Genomic DNA, 21,872 nt, shown 5'->3' on the forward strand with positions numbered 1-21,872 from the left:
AGAACTGAGTAGCTGAGCTGGATGAGAAATTGCATCCCTATTCTCCTCAGAATTGACCTCCTATCTGATCCGGAACGTCACAGTTCGATCCTGAACGTCCCAGTTCTCTCATCAGGAAGAGTTTGTATGAATCGTACCACTATTCATTCCATTTGTGCGTTTCATTCTTTTGGGATTTTTGTTCACATTGATTCACATTGAACTGAATTCCAAACGAGTGAATCCCAAGAAAAGAACTGAGTAACTGGGCTGGGTCAGAAAAAAACTGAATTGAGACACAGAGCACGAGTGAGCTGTCTAAAGAGAGTCACAGAGAGTGGGTGGGTTGCAGCCCAATTCTCCTCAAAATTGACCTCCTATCTGATCCTGAACGTCACAGTTCGTTCGTTATGAAGAACTGACCGTGGAATGTAGTTCGCGTGGTCATCCAACCGGTAGGCAAGTCGCAAATAGCGGCTGTGTTTGCCGCAGTTTATCGATCGTTCAACGCAGTTCGTCCTAACGCTCGAAAGAACTGAACGAACGGAGCAGTTCTCGTTCGGTTTTCCCATCTCTTACTGCTGCTGGTGACGCGAAGCACACTTCTTGCGGTGGACCAAAGAGGGGCTGAGAGGGGGAGGGGAGGGAATCACTCTTTGCCTCAAACATTGCACACGTGCACATGCATTTAAATGCTCCATTTTATTTGTGGTGTGTGGTGTATGCATGCCTGTGTATCTCCTCGCCTCTTGTGTGTACCTTTTCTAATGCCTGTTGGTCGCTCGGTGTGCCTGCCACTAAACGGAAAACCTCGGAGGCTGTCAGTGTGGTTCCAGGCGGTAGGGTGCGTGCGAGGGGGGAATGGCGGGAAATCGCATCGCCACGACATCCGGCCACAGACCGAAGGAATGCTGTTTGCGGTTAATTGCGGACGCGCAGCGCTCAATCGAGCAACGAGAAGCGAACGCGCCCGTCGGTTAGCGTGTTGTTTGCTGATGAATTTGCACCTACCTCCCCTGGGAGGGGGTGTTGTGTTGTATTGTCCCCTCCCCGCGGGAGCCTGCACTTAGCATTAGTTGGCGCTTTTTGTTCTACCTTCGACTTCCTCTTTTTTTTGTTATCGCAGTACGAGTGTTCGATCGATTATGGAAGTATTTCCCCAAGCACACACAAACGTGAGTTTTCCAATTCAACGCGCGGTCGGTGGTGTTTTGTTTCCCGACATTTAATTACGTTCGTGTGCGCCACCCCTTGTTTCTGCCCCCTCCCTGGGGTGCCCACCCCCTCGGATTTGTCGGAAAAAGCTGCAACGACTGGGGGTGACACGGGAGCGTTCTGATACATCGCGCGACCCAGATCAGGAAATGGTTTGTTGGGAGAAGCGAAATGCAATTAAAAATTGGTTGCGATTGTCCCGTTCTCGGTGGTACCGTGCACGCGGAAAAGCGATAGCGGCGAGGCAACGGGCAGGATCCTCCTTGTCCTTGTGCGACAGGATGCGAGAGTAGTGCAGGAAATGGTTAGGATATTCTCGAACTGGCGAACTAACAATCGTGTTGCGCAGGTCGCGATTGTTTATGGTTTTCTTGGTTATTGCTGCGGCCAGGGTAACAATTTGAGGTTGAACAACAAGGAACGATGAATCTCGATTCTCGAGGAACTTAAAAGACTAGTTTTTGTCGTTTTTTCAACTCACATCGAAACGTAAACTACAGAATCTCACATCTGAATTATTCGTACTTCGTCTGTTGTCTGTCCAACTTCTGAAATTAACTAAAAAAACATAAACAAACAATCGTTGAAATGTCTCCAATTAATTGGAGCTAGAACTACGCAAAGGTGACAGAATTAAAAATCTAACATCTTGATACATATCTCCCATAGAAGACATTCAGCGGCCCTTAATGATACAGGATGACAATATAAGAATCTTTTTTTTTTGTTGTTTAGCTTCTCTTATTCAAATGGCACATGAAAAGACTTGCATATGCGAGAATCATCGTTATCTGTTCCGAGAACTTGCACTCTCGAACGATGAACGTCCACACATGATGTGCTAGAAATACAATTCGAGTTGCGTCATAAAGATGAACTAGACTCCATGTTATTTCCAACTAAATGCTTTGTTATCAAACCAAGAATTGTTCTCACTCATTACCTAAAGATAACTTCAATACGGTCTTCAATAACTGTTTTGCCTTGAAGGCTTTTGAAGATTCCTGCTATCTAGAGCAGATACATAAAGGAATATCTAATGTAGCTCCCTCTCTTCTTGGCTTGCTCGCAATAAAGCTCGTCGTCTAGAAGATCTAAAGTATCTCACTATCCTCTTAGTATGCTCACAATAGTGAAGTTCGTCGTCTGCAAGATCTAATGTGTTGTTGATAATTGAAAGTTGTTGGAAATTTTAGTTAAATTGGAATAATAACCAGGATATTGACGTAACATCTACGTAGTGATGTAACGATCAGATCTGAAGACTTCGGAATAGAATCCCTATATACAATTTGGAGATTTTATAGATTGATAGAAGTTGAAGCATGAATTGAAGCGACTGAACGTTAACTATACCTGCTCCGAAACACTTGTTCAGTATCTTATCAACCAACCAAGAACCGCTGGTGTTTGCTGCTCGGGAAATAACGCCTAAACGAAGTCTACAACGAACTCCCTCGTTCTCTCCCTCTATCAAGGACAATGCCTATCCGGGGGACCTGCTGTACGCACTTACAGCACCCGGCAACAAGAAGAATGGTAAACCAATGCCCGCTCTCCAGGCTTGTTTACACTATACGCGGCCGGTGGGGTGCGTCGGTTGTTTATAATACTTTAAATTCCTTCAAGAAATATGACGACCCATTCGGGGTACGCGCACGCATTACCCCACACATTGTGTTTCTGCTGCGCTCCAGAACCAGAGGCCTGTAAAGCTGGGGCCAAATAACATGAAGATCTCTTGCTCTCCAAGCTCCCAGTTGTTGTTGTTCCAGCAGTTGCGAGCGGCTCAAATCACTGCTTGCCCGAATGTTATTATAAAGTGTGCGTCAGTCAGGCAGAGCGGCCAAGCACGTTCCAGAATCCCGGTGGCACACACCCGGCAACTTCCCCGGACAGCGGGAATCAATTCATGTTAATTTAATTTTAGACGCGCCCAGACTCTTTTTATATTTGCACAGCTGGCTGCAGGCGCGATGTGGCGTATTTTTTTGCAATCTATAGTTGCGTGTTTATTGCAGTGCTCCGTGCTCCGTGCAGCGTGTCTACATATCTGGGAATCAATCCTTCCGCCACAGAGGGAAGGGACGATGATTTTTGGTTTTATTTTTATGGCAAAAAGAGCAGGAAGAGTGGCGTGGAATTGGAGAGCCGGAAAGTGTTGTCGGCCGGACGAGTTAATGCGTTACCGAGCGCGCTGCCCATTTTAATCCAATTTGTGTGGACTGGTGGACCGTGCTGAAAACCGAGCATCACCACCGGGGGTGGAGAAGTCCCTCTGTGTGTGACTGTGATTCCATTTTGAACGCAAATTTCGGGTTTTCCGGGGTGAGAGAGATGCACCGCGGGTATTGGAGGAGGATGACGACGCCCCGAAAAACCTGGGCAAGCTGTCCAATTACTTCCCATTTATCCCCGTCAACTTTGGTTGGCTGGCTGGGGCATAATTTAATTATTTCATTGTACCATAACACACAGCCACACGCTGCTGTCATTTCCCAATCACTGACCGTACTTTTCTCATTTTTCCGTACTTTTCCAGGGCTTTTTTCGCCTCTACCGGCTGCGGAAGCTCGGGCTGAGCGACAATGACATTATCAAAATTCCATCCGACATCCAGAACTTCGTCAATCTGGTCGAGCTGGACGTGTCCCGAAATGGTGAGTGCTCATATCCAATCCTATCCAACATCCCACGTCCACGTGTTGCACTTGAACCGTGGTCCCAGGCCACGTGGTGTGTTTAGCGCTCAAAACAAATACCGCATTTACAACCCCCGTACACTCGTTTGCAGAAATCGGCGACATACCGGAGGACATCAAGCATCTGCGCAGCCTGCAGATAGCCGATTTCAGCTCGAATCCCATCTCGCGGCTGCCGGCCGGCTTCACCCAGCTGCGGAATTTGACCGTGCTCGGCCTGAACGACATGTCGCTCATCTCGCTACCGCAGGACTTTGGCTGGTAAGTAGTGCGTTGAACTGAGAGTAAAGAACCGGAAAAAAAGGAGGATGGGGTGGGAGGTAAAGCATTCTATAAACCACCGCCAAACAGCTCGCTTTTTTTCTGTTTCGGCTCTCTCGCTCTCTCTCTACCGTGCGCCGCACAGCACCATAAGTGTTAGTGTAACGGAAGTACCCCACGGAAATGTGGGTAGGATGGGGAAGAGGAGGGAGGGGCGGTTAGATGAAATAACGGAACCCTAGCGCAATGGTTTGCTTCACATCAAACGCGCCCGTAAGGTCCGTCCCTTGCTTTTTCCAGTGTTTATACGCTCCCAACACCGCTCCCCCAACGCCGCCCTACCCTTCCTCGTTTTTGATACTGCCCGGAACGTCTAAACTCAGCGAACCAGAACGCCTTCCCCCTCTTCCGCCGTTTGATGGGCGAATTCTTTGTGCTTTGAACATCATCTCTCCATCCCAAAACGCTTTTGAGGGCGGGTAGAGCTGGAGGGAGCGGACGGGGAATCGGCGGAACAATGAAAGTACAAAGGGTGTAGTAGCAACGACGGTGTGTAGTTGGGGTGGGTCTCATCCAACGACCTGGGAAGACCGGGAGAGAATGTATGCAATTTTGGGGTTGAAATATGTTCTCCACGATGAGATCTTTTGTGTTGCTATATCGTTGTTTTTGTTCTACAAAACACAAAAAAAAGGTTCAATAAGCTTTGATCGAGTGGTGTCACTCTATACAGGAGCGCTTGAGATGCAGAGGCCGTACATTGTATTTTTGAAGCCGGCTTTGGGTATAATTTTGAGATATTCGTTGGCATACACATTGGCTCCAAAAAAGAGTCTCAACTCTCTTCCAACACATTCACAAATATTGTTTTCCTTCGTCCGAACTATTCCTTCCCCCCCTCCACTCAACAGTCTGTCCAAGCTGGTGTCGCTCGAGCTGCGCGAGAACCTGCTGAAGAACCTACCGGAGTCAATTAGCCAGCTGACGAAGCTGGAGCGCCTCGACCTGGGCGACAACGAGATCGACGAGCTGCCGTCGCACGTCGGCTACCTGCCGTCGCTGCAGGAGCTCTGGCTCGACCACAACCAGCTGCTGCGGTTGCCGCCCGAGATCGGGCTGCTGAAGAAGCTCGTCTGCCTGGACGTGTCGGAGAACCGGCTGGAGGAGCTGCCGGAGGAGATCGGCGGCCTGGAGTGTCTCACCGATCTGCACCTGTCCCAGAACCTGCTCGAGACGCTGCCGAACGGCATCTCGAAGCTGACCAACCTGTCGATCCTGAAGCTCGACCAGAACCGGCTGCACACGCTGAACGACAGCATCGGGTGCTGCGTGCACATGCAGGAGCTCATCCTGACGGAGAACTTCCTGAGCGAGCTGCCGGCCACCGTCGGCAACATGCTGGTGCTGAACAATCTGAACGTCGACCGGAACTCGCTGGTCGCGGTGCCGAGTGAGCTCGGCAACTGTCGCCAGCTCGGCGTGCTGAGCCTGCGCGAGAACAAGCTGACGCGGCTGCCGGCCGAGCTGGGCAACTGTGGCGAGCTGCACGTGCTGGACGTGTCGGGCAATCTGCTGCAGCATCTGCCGTACTCGCTCGTCAACCTGCAGCTGAAGGCGGTCTGGCTGTCGGAGAACCAGTCGCAACCGGTGCCAACGTTCCAGCCGGACGTGGACGAGACGACGAACGAGCAGGTGCTGACCTGCTTCCTGCTGCCCCAGCAGCGCTACGTCCCGTCCAACCCGAGCCAGCGCGAGGACACCGACTCGGAGAACTGGGAGGAGCGGGAGGCGTCCCGCACGCACTCGGTCAAGTTTACCGAGGACTTTGGCGCGGACCGGGACACGCCGTTCGTGCGCCAGAACACGCCCCACCCGAAGGAGCTGAAGATGAAGGCCCACAAGCTGTTCGCGAAGGAGCGCAAGTCGGACGACCTGTCCGGCAATCTGGACACGCTGTCGGAGGAGAGCGCCTCCCGGCCGTCGCTGCTGAACCGGTCCGGCTACGGGACGGCGACGATGGAGGACATCCAGGGCCATGCGATACCGCACGACGAGGAGCAGGGCGAGGCAGCAGCTGGATCGGCGGAGGCAGGCGGCGGCGTCGAAGGGGCACAGGACGACGAGGACGGGTACGAGAAGCGGGTAGGGTTCGAGGTGAACGAGGACGAGGACGACGACCCGGAACGGCAGCAGTACGGCGAGGACGGCGATGAGCACGGTGGCAAGAAGCCGATATCGAAGCTGCATCGCAGGTACACTGTCGTTTTTTTTTTTTGTTTGGTTGTGCGACGCAAAACAGTTACTGATTGTTTCTCTTTATCCCTCCCCCTCCTTCCAGAGATACGCCCCACCACTTGAAGAACAAGCGGGTGCATCACACCATCACCGATAAGAACACGAACCTGATGTTTAACTCGCTGAAGCTGAAGGAGATGACCCCGCCGAAGCTGGACGAGCATCCCGCGATGGAGCCGCCGGTGCCACCGTCCGCTACTGCCAGCATCGCCGAAGGTAGGTGGCGCTCAAAGTAGTGGCAAAACTACTACCCACTACTACTGCTACTACTCCTCCCAGAGCAACTGAGGCTGTGGCCAGTGGGCACCATGATGTCACTGCGCAGCGGTGACCTTTTCCCGCTTCCCCCCGGGGTTGTTACATCATTTTCCAATGCGCATTACATCATCTTAGCCGCATCTCGGCTGGCATCTGGACTGCTTCCGAGTCCACTTGGCCTTCTCCGGCACATGTCTTCGCTGCACGAGGGTGGCCGCACATCGTTGACCACATTCCGATCGTCGTCATCGGCACATTGCTCGGTCGGCGATAAGATAAGCAGCCCTGACTTGCTCAAGCATGTGTGTGGTATGTGTTTGTGGACGCGTTTTCCCCTTGTGGTGCGGCCCGGAAGTGGGCAAGGGCGTATTGTCGGGGGCCGATGTTTGACGAGGCGGCGCGCAGAGTAAACAGATCAGGTGCTAAGGTTGCTGCTGATGGGCCAAAACCGACCGACTAGCAAATGGCATGATTGTTTGCTCAGCCAGGGTGGCGGACGAGCGGCAGGTTCACACCATGTTTTTTTGTACGTCCTACCTTGACGACGAGTACTTCGGCCGGCGAGCTCCGAAGAGCTCCCGGTAATTAGCATCTGAAGGGGCACCGAAAAGGGCCCCCTTCGATGTATAGCCCTGAGCCGGACAGTGGGAGAGACCGTGTGGCGTGTGATCGCCGTCTCGTTCCTGACAGTCGGGACACTGCGGCAGGCGAAGATGACATTCGCCATTTAGCGAGCTACATGTACAACAATATGCAGCCACCACCACGCAGTCGGTCACGGAGCTGTGTTAACAGCCCGTGTCCATATCGATGTGCTTTTCAATGACGTTAGTTTTGCTCGTCGAACAACAACAAAAAAAGAGAGTAACACAGCAAGCGACGAAACCTAACCACCATTTAGATAAGGCACCCAGAGCACACCCAGGGCCCCGGTACTTTCGATAAACATGAAATTAAACATACCGAACCCTTCTCTCCACCACACTACCGTACTGTTTCCCCGATCCGGGCCCATAATCGACGCGTCTGTATCAACGCGTACGTGCAGTCAGTGCGTATTCTGCCCTGCTCGTTTGTGTGTTTGTGTGTGTGCGTGTGGGGGTTTTGGTGGAAAACAAACAATCGCTAAAGAGTGTGCGTGTGTGTGGAAGCACCCTTTTTGGGGTGCGGTACTACCCCGCTACCGTTCTTGTAGGGGCGATGACACAACAACAACCTGCCTTGTTGTTTGGTTGCTGCCCCGAGTGCGAGAGCCATTTTGTGTCAAGGTTTTTAGCGGGTTTCATTTCTGTGTGTCATGTGTGTGTGTGTGTGTGTGTGTGTATGTGTATGGAGTGTTCATTTCTCGTATATCACTGCATGCGTGTGGTGACTGGTGTGGGTCCCAGGTTGGTGATTGCCTACCTGTGCTCTACACACTGGCACCGTTATCAGCGCTGCGCTGGGCGATAACGGGGCAGAGGTAGCCAACTTATCTGCAGCTTTTCAAAGCAATTAATTTCTTTCCAATGAACCGAAAAACTAAAATCGAAACCTATGCAAACACAAGTGTATTCTGACATTTATGTTTTTGGCATAGAAACGGTGTGACAACCCTGTAGCCACCTGGAATGAAATTTAAGACTCATACATTAAATCAATAGACACACACACACACACACACACACACACACACACACACACACACACACACACACACACACACACACACACACACACAAACACCTATTTCCAATTATTAGGGGACTGCTTCACAATACTAGCCAGGCTTTCTAGATGTAGTTTGACAGTCGACGGCTGAAATCGTGTCAACACTACACCACAAATCCACACGCGAAACCATAGGCTCCGATTTCCAGCCTAGATTATTTCAGCATTGAAAACAATGCAATCAAACGCCGACGAATGCTGAATATTGGGGCCTTTCACGATACTAGACGCCTTTTTTATATGGAGTTGGAGTTGGACAGTTGGCGGCTGAAATCATGTCAACATTCCACAAAAAAAACTGCACACAAAACAAGTCTGCGATTTTCAGCCTAGATTATTTCAGCCGCAAAGCTAGAATTATATTCGGGTATTTTCTGGAAAAAATGGCAAACCAAGGCCGTGTTTTCATTTATCCCAAGATGCATTAAAGAGATCAGAGTGTCATTCAAATTGGGCCATAAAAAACAGGCTATGTGACTAACTGGTCCTGCATACACTTTGGAAATTTGTATGTCTCCCACAATGTCGCCCAGCAGAAGCGATAAATATCAACCTTCTAGATACATACACCTTGGGATACGTCCACCTGTATATTATACAAAGTGTAGTAGCTGCTCGAAAACTGCTATACAATGCAAACAGCTGACATGATAAAATGTCAGCTTTCTGGCTTAAAACTTCCAAAGGGTCATTGCTGGGAACTCATTTTGAAGCAGCATTTTACTAACTGCTTAATGTATTTCCGACGTAGGCTCCAATTTCACGTGTATTTTGCGCACGTTATTTGATGCTAAATCCATTTCTACCGTGGCTGACATTCAATGTCGGACAACAATTTGTTTGCTAGATTTACGCATTCTAAGAAATGATGTATGTGCATACGTTTGGTTCTTCTTCTTGGGACATTTGTTTGAAATACCCTCTTCACAAGTTCACCAAAATGGTCCGAATTAATAGAATTACTTCACTTATTTTTATTTTGGGAACCTCTTAAATTGGCTTAGACGTAACTATTTTTTCCGTTACGTGTATGCCTAAGCAGAAATTATCCATTACAAAAAAAATTGAACCGTTTAAGTGGGTCAGGTACGCTCGGCCAATTAATTATCTCCAATCGTTTTTAGTTTTGACGTATAAAGTCGGCAAAAACTCATCACATTTGACACTATAAAGATATTCGATGCTTCGTTTGGAGATTATCGATCAAATGGGGTGTTCGCAAATAGTACACGAAGCAACAATTGGTCAACACAAATTAGTCCGATGCCGCTCTGTATCGTCAGTTCCTTCAGACTCTGTATTTAGCTGGTTTTTTTTTCGTTTACGCTTGCAGTAGGCTACATACTTTACGCAAGTGCACGCGGTCATAGCAATTGTACCACGTAGACGCGCACTGCGCATGGATGTCATACGTGCGGCGAATTAATTTGAATTTGACCCATATGGTCAGCTGATGGAAGTGGGTATCATCGGCACCACTAGCCACCAACACTTTTAATAAGCCCCCCCCCCCCCCCCCCACCCAATGAGTATCAACTTACCCAACACAGTTGGCATCCCGATTGGGCGATTTGCCATGCCTGGCGCGCACACACGGTAAGCCCGTCCCTCGGCCGCCCTCTGCCGATTCGGAAGGAAAGTTCGCCGTATTTCGCTCGCCACGCGGGATCGAGTTCCCGCGGGGAGCGAAAGATAACGTGCGCGCTTGTGTGTGTGTGTATGTTGTTTTTTTTATCACATTCTTCGCATCGTACCAGCGCGTTATCAGCGTTAGGGGGGGAACTCGCGGGGCCAGCTCATCGGGTGCAGAAGGAATCCGCGGATGCGCTCGCCGCGCGACAGGTTGACAAATCACCGGGAACGTTGCTGCCCTGTGGTCGTGTGTACGGACGGAGGAGATATCCTCTTTCGCTTTACCGAGGGACACAGTGTGTGAAGATTTTTGGAGCTGCCGTTTGGCACAACACAGCAAAGAAGAAAATAAACAATAGCATCGGCTTGTATAAGGGCGTGGTGCGTGCTGCCGCAGACGCACCGTCAACAATCAACCTTCGACGGCGACGACGGCGACGTCTCTGTGGTGCTTTAAGTGACGCTTGGTAGAGGGGTGCTATCATCAACCCCCTGACCCCACCACCACCAACCATCCCCTCATCCGTGTGCGATGAGTCACGCCCTGTCGATGCGGGTTCGATCTCTCTTGGCAGCGTTGTTGTTCCAGGCAGCAGCGTAAGGGCCGTAATTACAAATTGGTCCCGCCGGCTCGCCCTAATTGAAGGTGGCCCAGCTAGTGGCTGGCCTGTACGACACGGTAGCGAGTAACCCTGCCCCACTTGGGGCCGCTAGTGTTGTCTGCACGCTCAAATAAACCACACCACGCGTCGTTTCAGCCCCGAGATCGCGCAATAGTTTGCCCCCCCAAAAAGAAGAATCCCCAAGAAGAAGAAGAAAAAAAGTGTGAAGCAAGTGTATCTGTGTGTGTGTGTGTGTGTGTGTGTTTTGGTCATAATAAACCCCGGAGGGAAGGATGTTTTCGGTCAAGTTTAAAGTGAAGGACGGTGGGAAGGGCGGCCCGGGCCGGAAGGGACCGGGCCGGCCACTGTCCCGCCGGTCGTCCGGTGCGTCCTCGTTCCGGTCGAGCGGCACCAGCGGGTCGCTCCCGCCCGCCAGCATCCTGTCGAGCGGGAAGAAGAAGGGCGGCCGGAAGGACGACAAGCGGCGCATCCGCATCATCACCGCCGTCAAGGATGGGCGGACGGGGCCGGCGGGTAAGGGCGGCGGTGGCGGCGGTGGCACTTTCGCCCTGTCGTCGTCATCGTCGCCGATGTTTGGGAAGCGGAAAGTCTACGACGGTAAGCGAAGATAACACTGTGTCAAGCGCGGCCCCGTCACAGCACGATAAGGTGACGAAACCAGCCCAGCACACTCGCAGCTCCCATGGCGCGAGCAAGTGCCGAGCGCGAGTGTCGTCTGTATGTGTTTTGTGTCGAGTCTTATTTTGGAATCGATGCTAAAATGAATCATGCTGTGTGTGTGTGTGTGTGAGTGTGTGTGTGTGTGTCTGTGTGTGGGCAAAGCTTGGTAAAGGTCTCTTCTACCTTGCTTTGCAGACTTCAACGGACCAGGCGTCCAGCTCTTCAGGGTTGAGTTTTGGGAGGAATTTAGTTTTAATTGATTATTCAAAGCAAAATATAAGAAATGCTTGATACTATTGGCTTCTAATTCTACATTGAAATGAATCTGCAAACAACCAATGCCGTCGGCATTAACATGCTTCCCACGTGCTTCTTCTGCGGAGTTTTTACGATCTTCGCTACCTCCGGGCACTGGGTAGGTGTTCGCTAATTGGGTGCTGTTTAACTGGTTGTGCGCTGGTCACTGGAACGGATCCCAGTTAACGTAAAACATCCGGGAACAAACCATCTTTCCGATATCCAACTATTACCTTGAAACAAACGTGCTTGAAAACAGTGCACCCAAGTGCACAAAATCCCACGTATCGTCCGACAGTTGAAATTGTCATCTCAGTTAGCAAACAATGTCCACTAGCTGGGTTGCTTTTCTGTTTGCACGACAAATCCAGTTGTCAACATGTGGAAAGCATAACTGTTTTAGCTCTTTCTTTTATTCAAACGAAAATGGGCGTTTGCCTACGTTTAGTTGAGCACTCAGCCAGATACATTCTGCTTGGTACTGAAGCTTCGTTACATATGGCACTCCTAATTCATTGATAGTTGAGATTGTCAGCAGTTCCGCTTTTAAAAGTCCAACATTCGATCGTATTTTCAGCTTATGTATGCTGGATGCACGATTCAAGTCGAAAATAAAACGCATTTCCTCCCTAGAACTACCCCTGCCCCCAAAATACACTCGATTAGCAGTCTGTTAAATTCATCAAAAAAAAAAAACGAAGCGAAAGCCACGTGGGGCCGATTCGGAAGAATTGAGCCCTTCTTAAAACACAGCTTGGAAAACTATCTAAAAATAGGGTCGATTGGCGCATTACGAGCAGCACAGTTGCTCGAAGTGACCGTTCGAAGGAAGAAAAAACGCGTTCATATCAGTTTTCTGCAGGTTGATGCCTTATTTTGGAAAAAAAATTGCACTAATTGGATCGATTTGTCGAACTTCAGGAATCTAACTGGAATCATACTTGAACGTTCAGCAGATGCTAATAATGTAACGTTTAGGTCAATTAAAGCTTGAGGAGCGTTTCTTAGCGCACAGCAATGTTTCAATCGATCAAATTTTGAACGGACCACCCTTGTTAGCGTATCGACCGGCCACAAAAACAAACCCACAAATAGTACGTACCCTGTACCGTGTACGTTCCTTTCCCGTTGGGGTCGCTTACAACATACTAATCATTTTGTTCCCACCCTCTCTTAAACTAACACACCGTACAGCTTGCAGTAAAATAATAAGGTAAAAGTAACCATTTACCATTTAGCAACGTTTCCACGGTATTGCAAGCAACACTGGGAAGCAAAACATCAGCACTAAATCCCTCTCCCCTCTCTCCAAAAGCAAAGACAAACTAACAATTCTGGGGTGGGAAATCTGGGGTGGTAACAATTTACCAAACAGAGTGTCGCAAAGAAAGCACGAGCGCGGGGGTCAGCGGTGGCGTGCGAGAGACGGCCGGTGCATCGGAATAATAAACAGACGATTCGGCACGGACGCCCCGCCGCAACTACAGCTCAAGGTTGACATCCCGCTGGCCGTCCGGCATCGAGCTGCTGCCTTGTTGTAGTTACAATTTCATTGCCCCGGTCCACAGTGTAACATTGTAGCAAAACAATTTCTTCCAAACATCGGCTCCGGTGAGGCGGTCGGGAACAACAGCCGACAACCCAGCCGATCACCCACTGGCCTCTTTCACACAGCTCAGCACTGCTCTTGGCATAGGAAAGCGTTCGGTTGGGAACTGTTTAATCAGCTGGTTTGCTCTTTTTCTGCTGCCGTTTTAGACACGCTCGACACGTACACCGCGCTGAAGGAGGAACGGCTGGAGATACACATCGAGCGTACGTCCGCCGGGCTCGGGCTGAGCATTGCCGGTGGGCGCGGTTCCACCCCGTTCAAGGGCGACGACGAGGGCATCTTTATCTCACGCGTCACCGAGCGGGGCCCGGCGGACCTGGCCGGCCTGAAGGTCGGCGATAAGGTACGGTTGTAGAGGTGTAGAGACCACCGGTACGCGCGCAAAGCGAAGAACCCAGCTTGATCCCGGTTTTCCTCTCTTCCGCAGGTGCTGAAGGTGAACGGTATCTCCGTGGAGGACGCGGACCATTACGATGCGGTCGAGGTGTTGAAGGCGTGCGGCTCCGTGCTGATACTGTACATTGCCCGCGAGGTGACGCGCCTGATCGGCCATCCGGTGTTCGACGATACGGGCTCGGTCGCGCAGATTAGCGTGTCCGACCAGGACGCGCTGAAGCCGCCGCCCCTGGTGGGCGCACCGCTGGGGCTGCCGACCGTGGACGGTGCGGGCGTACCACCGTACATGGGCGCCCTCTCCCCCAACACGGTCGGTTTGCCGAACGGTGGTGCTGGTGGTGGTGTTGGTGGTGGCGCCCTGGACATGCCGAACGGGAACGAAATCACGCAAAAGATCATCCTGCACACGACGCTGATCCGGGACCAGATCGGCCAGGGGCTAGGTTTCAGCATTGCCGGCGGCAAGGGCCACGCACCGTTCAAGGACGGCTCCGAGGGTATCTACATCTCCCGGCTGACCGAGAACGGGGTGGCGCACAAGGACGGCAAGATAATGGTGGGCGATCGGGTGCTGGCCGTAAGTGCGAAAGTGGCGGACTTAGCAGGCGCCGTATGTCACTCGTTAATACATTCCTTGTTTTTTGTTTTTTTAGATTAACGGAGTCGACATCACGAACGCCCATCACGATTACGCGGTGCAGCTGCTGACCGATCATCAACGCTTCGTGCGCCTGGTGGTGCAGCGGGAAGTGAAGGGACCGCTGGAACCGCTGCACAGCCCCCGTAGTCCCGTCGTCGGTCCGAATAGGCCTCCCGCCGCCGCTGCCGGCGCCTACCTGCCCAACCGGCTCGGTAGGTCACACAAAAAACTCACAAAAACGAAAAACGAAAAAAAAACGGAAGAAACCGGTGCTGCTAAATGTCACTGTCAATTCATACAAAAATCTGACTGAAACAAAATCCATATCAGCGTCACGTGCTCAATTGTGATAATCAGAGGTGATACTCAGAACGGTTGGTGTGAGCAATACATGCTCATGACATGACCATTGCTTGGTCAGTCACTATGTCAGGACTTTTTTTTTGTACCGTGATCAGTTCTGCTACATGTCACTGACATAGTCATGGCAAATTCCGGCTGAAACAAAATCAAATATATTCAATGAATGTCGTGATTATCATTGACAAAAAATGTCGTGACCAAGTGAGTGACCAAGAGTTGGGTGCTAATCAAAATGTCACCAAGCATGTGATTGATTCACCAACTGAGTATCGTCCCTGATCATCTCACTTGTGTACGTGAGCTGATTTGAGCTTCGTTTCACTCATGAGTATTGATGGCTGAAACAGTGACATTTGGCAGCACTGTTCATAGCCTCAACTTGTCAGTCAGAGTATCGCGGTTACAACAAGCACTCGCATATCGTGTTCAGCATGTCATGACGCACTTTTATTGACTATCAGCAATGAGCATCAAGCTACCACGGATATGTTCATTGTTTTCGTTGGTGAAAATCTCGTGATACTCATGACATTTTGCCGCACTGGAAGAAACACAACGTTTTAACATCGCCCTTCTCCCTTTCTCTACCAGCCACTACCTACACCGGTTACCGGCGCACGGCCGAAGACGGTCAGGAGCAGGTTGCTGCCGCCCAGCAGGCCCACCATCACCAACACCACCAGTCGCCCGACAGCGAACCGGCGGCGAAGGTGGTCGAGGAGCAGCAACAGCAGCAAAAGGTAACTGGCGGGGCTAATGCACTTTCACCTAGCTCCTCATTTGCACCGCACACGTCATCCAACGCCCAGCAGCAGCAGCAGCAGCAGCAGCCTCCGCTGCCTGCACCGCGTACAGTATTAATGCAAAGCGTAAATAACAAACACGGCACCGCTAACATCAGTAGCTTGCCGGACGGCGGCACGAAAGGTAACGGCAATGGCGTAATAATGCACACACAGCAGCAGCAGCACCAGGAGCATCCGATGGAAGCGCCCCCGGTGTCGGCCACGAATAATGGGGTGGTAGCGCACACGGCTGCCACTAGCGACGACCCGCAGGTAAGACTCCCCGACGGAGGGCCGTCTCCCAATGATCCCGAAACTGACGCGACCACCTACCTGGAGCACCACCGTCCGGCGGATGGAGCAAAACCGGCCAACCCCCTCTCCCCCTTCATCCTCTGCGCCCTGTCGTCGTCGTCGTCGTCGCCGGCACTTTTCTCTCTCCCCACTGTTTAGTTGCTTCCTATCCACTATCTACACCCGTATTTCCGTAGTAGTACACGCGTGGTGCAATTGCTGCCCTTCTTCCACCCACCTCTACAAACAACACAACCACACGCACGCACAAACACACACACACACACGCACAACTTTCTTTATAGTGGGCACACAACTCTGCCAGCGCTGTGAAGCGGTCACGGTGCTCATTGCCATCTCCTCCCCAAACGGGACAGCTCTAGCACGCGTGTTGTTGCTTTTGATATCCCCCCCCCCCCCTTCCCCTTTTTCTTCAATGCCCACGCGGCACACGCAGCACGAGAAATTTGCGCTTACCTTTATGCTTTCACCGTTTGCCATCACGATTAGCAGCATGTCATCACCATCACCGTCATCATCATCTTAATCATCATCACCATCACCATCATTTTCATGTTTTCATCTGCTTCAAACCTTACCATCTGTAACCTCCCTTCGCCAATATCCACCAACTACTTACGCCCACACTTTACTCACTCCCCCCCCCTCCCCCACTTTCCCCCTGGTCCATCTTCTCCTTTTGCTCCTTCTGGACGAGCTCTCTTCCACGGCTACCCATCGGCCGCATCGCCTTAAACATCGCATAACATCAACCCCACACACATACACCCTACCTTCCCGCTCGCCTCCCCCCCCCCCCCCTCTCGCACGACCGTTAACAGCCACAGCATGGTCCTAATCCAAGGTTTTTCCCCTTTTTTCTTTTTGTTTTCTCTTTTCCATATCTTCCCCATTCTCGTTGCTGTCTGTGCCTGTGCCTCCCACGCGTCGCTCCTTATGTGTGTGTGTGTGTGTATGATCCTTTTCAAACGCGCGCGCGCGCCCAAAAACCAACCCTGTACACATGCATACATCACCATTTGCTCATACAATGCTCTAATCCTTTCCTGTCGGGGTGCGCCTTCCCGTTAATTTCCCGCTCGCGCGTGCGTGCGTACGTGTGTGTGGACGCATAATGGCTTTCTTGGGGTCGGCTGCTGTTTATATCTCTCCGCGTGTCCCGTGTGTTTGGTGGTGTTTGTATGTGTGTGTGTGTGTGTGTGTCACTATATTGAACCTTTTTGTATATTCGCGATCACAACAACGTTTCCTTTCGTTAACGGTGGCGTTTCATTCCGCCATCTTGTCAACGATCGAATGCATCCTGCTCATCCTCTTTCATCCCCTTTCCAACATTCCCCACCACGAACGAAAACAAAAACAATGAATGTATGAACCACCCACACCAACACCCACCCACACACACACACACACACACACCCACGCGCATTCATATCACCAGGTTGCAGCGAGGCCCATGACCAGCGCAGACTTTCAGGCCATGATACCGTCTCACTTTATCAGCGGCGGCGGGCGGCAGGTAACCGTGGACAAGTCTGACCACGGCCCGTCGGTAACGGTGACGGTGCAGAAGGCCGTGCCGGACATGCCGATGTTGCCGCCGGCACCGACCGAGCTCGGCACCGTCACGGAAACGATTACCAAGTCAACGTTCACTGAGACGGTAATGACCCGGGTCACTGACAATCGCTTGTTGGAACCACTAATCAGCGAGGTAAACTACATGCTCCAATCCAGCAAAAACAAACATACACACACAACAAAAAATCCCACAATCAATATCGAGATGAAGATCAGCATTCCTTTCCAGTCTATGATAAGTTCTAGCCATCCATCAATCATCAATAGCGCTCTACTATTAGTACTGCACAACGGCTCCACCGTGTCACTCAACTCAACATCTCTTATCGGACTCCTCTTGACCTCTCGAAATCATCACCCACACCAACTCCGATCATCCATTGCTGTGCCTCATACTGCGCCACGTAGCTCTTACGCTCTCTATCACTTACCGATTCTGCAAGGATATTTGGGAAATAACGCACGGCAGGGTCTTAACGATTGGAAGCTGACTCTCAGGGTATCTCTTGTCGTAAGGTTTAAACAGAACAGACCAAACTGGAATCGTTTTGAGCGTCAATGTATCAACCGAACAATTTCTACCGTTGTTCTAGGGTTGACTGTGATTTTACGACAAGGAACTACCTCGCAATTTCGATATTGAAAAATAAGCCTTTAACTGGTCCTTTCAAAATGGTCTAAAATCTTCTGTCATGCTTTTTTTTTGGGTAAATGTTCTCAAAAGCTTTGGATGAAATTCCACTGACATGCGGTGTCTTCTGCAGGGGTCTATCTGATGATTTGTACAACTTAATATGAATCACTTTTGAAAGTAATCATGAATGCTCAAAACTGAACCGACAAAACAGAAACATCTACCGTCATCTATTAACTGTCGATAAACCCAATAATAATAATCCCCTCAGTATACCCACCTGCTAGTATCACACCACTCCCCCTGATTGGCGGACCATCCAACAGTCGAGCCCGTCAAGCTTGCAATGTTGACACGTTTCCCCGCGTTCATACCATACTTTTTTGTTTTTGTTTGTTGGCAAAAGGGGCAACTAAAAACCGGCAAAGCTCTCTAGCTCTCTCTAACATCAATGTTGTGGTGTGCGTGCGTCCTATTAACACAAACCTCGTGTGTGTTCGCGTAGCGCACGTGTACTGCAGCGCCGCGAGCTTCCATATCTCACACGAGGAGTTAACGCTGGCCAAAGTTAACGCCCGCTTACTGCTAATGTTGCACCGGCTCAACGTGGGCCAAACGAGACACGGTCGAGAAAAGACCCCCCCGCCCCCCTTACACCGGAACCTCTAACTAAACGTGGCTCTTTCCGTTTGTTCTCTTTTCCTTCTTCCTCCCGTGCATGATTTTGCAATCATAAATGCACACCTCTCTCTCTCTCTCACACACACACACAAACATGTGCGCGCGCTCGGCTACGAATGCACACATCTCCCCCCCCCCCGCATATACAGGAGGTTATCCTGCCGAAAGATCAGGGTTCGCTGGGCTTCAGTATTATCGGTGGCACCGACCATTCCTGCACCCCGTTCGGGGCAAACGAGCCGGGAATATTTATATCGCACGTAAGTGTACAAGCAAGCAGATGGAAGGGAAGGAACAGCTTTGATTAATGGATCTATGTTCCTTTTTTTGCAGATCGTTGCCGGCGGAATTGCGGCCCTCTCCGGTAAGCTGCGCATGGGTGACCGCATCCTGAAGGTGAACGGTACCGATGTGACGCAGGCCACCCACCAGGAGGCGGTCATGGAGCTGCTGCGACCGTGCGACGACATCAAGCTTACCGTACAGCACGATCCGCTGCCGGCCGGCTTTCAGGTGCGTATGATGGGCGTTTGCGCCGTGGCGCGTGGCTGCTAAAATCGAAGAATCGAGGGAGAGACACATTGCGCACGATTGCGCGTTGCGACGTTGCGTGTGAAGTCGAACATTTCAGACCGGCAGTGCACCTTGTACATGCTCGTGTAAACGCGTTTAGTACACTCTATCTATAGTGCCGCTTTCTCTCTTCTCTCTCTCTCTCCCTTTGTTTTCTTTTTCTTTGGTCCGTTCATTTATGACCCTTCTGCTGAGGTGTCGCTTGTTGCGTACATCCGTGCATAAATTCAAATTCGAAAACGAAACATTGTTCCCCCAATCACTACTACTACTATTGCTACTACTACTACTACTACTACTATTACTACTACTACTACTGCTACTACACACTTTTCTGCTCTTTTCTGCCATTCCACACATACTCAGCATTTTGAAATAGTTGCATTAAACACTGAGGTACGTACAACAGAACAAGGGGTTCGTCGTTCAGTGTATCATAAGTCGTTTTCTTTCTTTCTTTGCGTTACCCTATATTCGTACTTGAGTTTTACAAAATCAAAAAAAAGGACACTCGTACGCTCCCTCTGTTTTCTTTCTAAGTGTGTGTAGCTTAGGCTGTTGCGGGCAAAGTGTTTGTCCCCCACAAACAGCATAGAAATGAAAACCCCCTCCCTCCCCTTTTCCTAAAGCTGGACGGTAGTGCATGTCTCTCGGTGTTGTTTTAGTAGTAGCGGGAATGCTGTCTGTGTCTCTTTTTGTTTTACTTTATTTTATTTTGTTTGTTGAAGAAGGACAGCTTGTCCCTCGCCATCCGTGCTCCACGGTTTTGGGCTGAGGGCATCGCCACGGTTGCGAATCGTACTAATGCACCCATTTCCTCTCGCTCGACCGGCACACAGGAGGTACACATCGTCAAGCAGGACGGCGAACGGCTCGGCATGCATATCAAGGGCGGGCTGAACGGGCAGCGCGGCAACCCGCTGGACAACGCGGACGAGGGCGTGTTCATCTCCAAGATCAACGCGAACGGGGCGGCCAAGCGCGACGGCCGGCTGCGCGTGGGCATGCGCATCCTGGAGGTGAACGGGCTGTCGCTGCTCGGCGCCTCCCACCAGGAGGCGGTCGATGCGCTCCGCGCGTCCGGCAGCAAGCTGCACCTGGTCGTGTGCAAGGGCTACGAGAAGTCGGACCTGCTGCATCTGGCCGGCAGTGCCGGTGGCATGAGCACCGGGCTTAGCAACAACGGTGACAGTGCGCGAATCGGTAGGGTGTCCCCTAACGCTGCTTCTTCACACAAGCCGGATGTTCTAACGTTTTTTTTTTTTTTTTTTTGTTTGTTCGTTTAGGGTCCCGCGCATCCGAAACGGGATCGGAGCTTAGCCAGAGCGTGTCCAGCCTCGATCGGGACGATTCGGTAATAATGGCCGAAGCGCACCGGAAGCTAAGCGTGGACAAGATCGACGAGGAGACACTGCCCCCGCAGCCCGCGGTCCACGATCACCATCCGGTCGACCAGCCCGAACCACCTACCTCCCAAGCCCTTATCAGTGTCAATCCGAACGACCAGCAGGTGGCGATCGGTCCGAAGGAGAAAAGCACCCCCGAGAAGGTAAGGTGGAACGAGACCGGTTTGGTGAAGGTGGCGCCCAGGCAAACCTTCACGGGGCGGAACTCGAACTAACGTTTCGCCCATTTCACCCCGTACCTAGGTACTGGATATCGTTCGTGCCGCCGAATCGCTAGCGCTCGGCAGCCAGCTAGTCGAGAACGGGCCGCCCAAGTCGCCGACCGAGGTGGCGTCCGAACCGCTGCAGAAAACGACCACTATCGTGATGTCCAAGCACACCCTCGATACCCAGGCACCTCAGGTAATTAGCGCCGCCCCCGTCCGACGCACCCCGTCGTGACCACACGCGTCAAATCTCTTGCCCTCTCGTTCTCTTGCCATGTGCGTTTTATTGTTTCTCCACCCGAGCAACTGTTGTTCGTGCTTTTCCCCCCGAATCCCCCCCCCCCCCACTCATTCTGCTTCATCCACACTCCCCCCCGGGGCCTATGTGTATGTGTCTGTTATTGACAACAAGAAAAAAAAACAACCAACAACAAATAATTATTGTGTATAAAAAGCAACAAAAAAGGGTGTACAGAGTTAGCTTACCCCGCTCTGTGTGTGTGTGCTAATCGCGATCGCTATTAATTGGAAGGATACGGCACATACACATATACACCACCACAAACATAAAACATACCGTCCGGTCACACACATTCCACTTATCAGTCACAACCACCAAGCCCCAATACACTCACAACTACATGCCACAATTACACGCACACAGCCGCATTTACACAACACAGCATCATTCACCATTATTGTGCGTTATCACATTGTTTACTTCGATTTGTTCGTATCTGCTTACCTGTTTTAGGTTTGATTCTGTTGTATTGGTGATTTTTTGTTCCGTTCAACCTGGTTTAATCACTGCTTTGCAAAAGCATTGATTTCGTGTCGCAGTTTCGTACGTCAAGGTGCTCAAGGTGCGCTTCCTTCGTGGTAAAAGCGGGTGCTTATAAAGCCTGTCGGCAGCACAGAAGCAAAGTAACTGTGAGCCCTTAGCGCAGTGCGTTAGAATTGCGGACAGTGCAAAGCATCCTCTACGAAATGAATCAGTCGGCAGCAGCTTTTGCCGATTTAAAGTCCCGCTTGCGCTCTGTCCATCACG

The 21,872-nt window shown here is 51.0% G+C and overlaps 1 protein-coding gene across 9 annotated transcripts in view; it reads left to right on the forward strand.

Moving 5' to 3' along the window:
* Positions 1–21,872, forward strand: part of LOC120953442 (protein lap4) — a 54,379-nt gene that overhangs the window by 14,082 nt on the left and 18,425 nt on the right. For 4 of the 9 annotated variants that reach the window (XM_040373368.2, XM_040373446.2, XM_049610886.1 and 1 more), the window contains 15 exons: positions 3,737–3,854; positions 3,989–4,157; positions 5,069–6,409; positions 6,496–6,668; positions 13,391–13,587; positions 13,672–14,217; positions 14,294–14,492; positions 15,235–15,701; positions 17,185–17,457; positions 18,789–18,899; positions 18,973–19,152; positions 19,579–19,608; positions 20,052–20,415; positions 20,499–20,761; positions 20,862–21,020. In XM_040373368.2, the coding sequence (XP_040229302.2) occupies positions 3,737–3,854; positions 3,989–4,157; positions 5,069–6,409; positions 6,496–6,668; positions 13,391–13,587; positions 13,672–14,217; positions 14,294–14,492; positions 15,235–15,701; positions 17,185–17,457; positions 18,789–18,899; positions 18,973–19,152; positions 19,579–19,608; positions 20,052–20,415; positions 20,499–20,761; positions 20,862–21,020 (4,590 nt within the window). Of the gene's footprint in view, positions 1–3,736; positions 3,855–3,988; positions 4,158–5,068; positions 6,410–6,495; positions 6,669–10,839; positions 11,273–13,390; positions 13,588–13,671; positions 14,218–14,293; positions 14,493–15,234; positions 15,702–17,184; positions 17,458–18,788; positions 18,900–18,972; positions 19,153–19,578; positions 19,609–20,051; positions 20,416–20,498; positions 20,762–20,861; positions 21,021–21,872 lie in introns of those variants that run through there. The other 5 variants (XM_049610888.1, XM_049610885.1, XM_049610887.1 and 2 more) reach the window with 5 other exon arrangements.

The sequence above is a fragment of the Anopheles coluzzii genome, chromosome X, assembly GCF_943734685.1.
Source record: "Anopheles coluzzii chromosome X, AcolN3, whole genome shotgun sequence".
NCBI lineage: Eukaryota > Metazoa > Arthropoda > Insecta > Diptera > Culicidae > Anopheles > Anopheles coluzzii.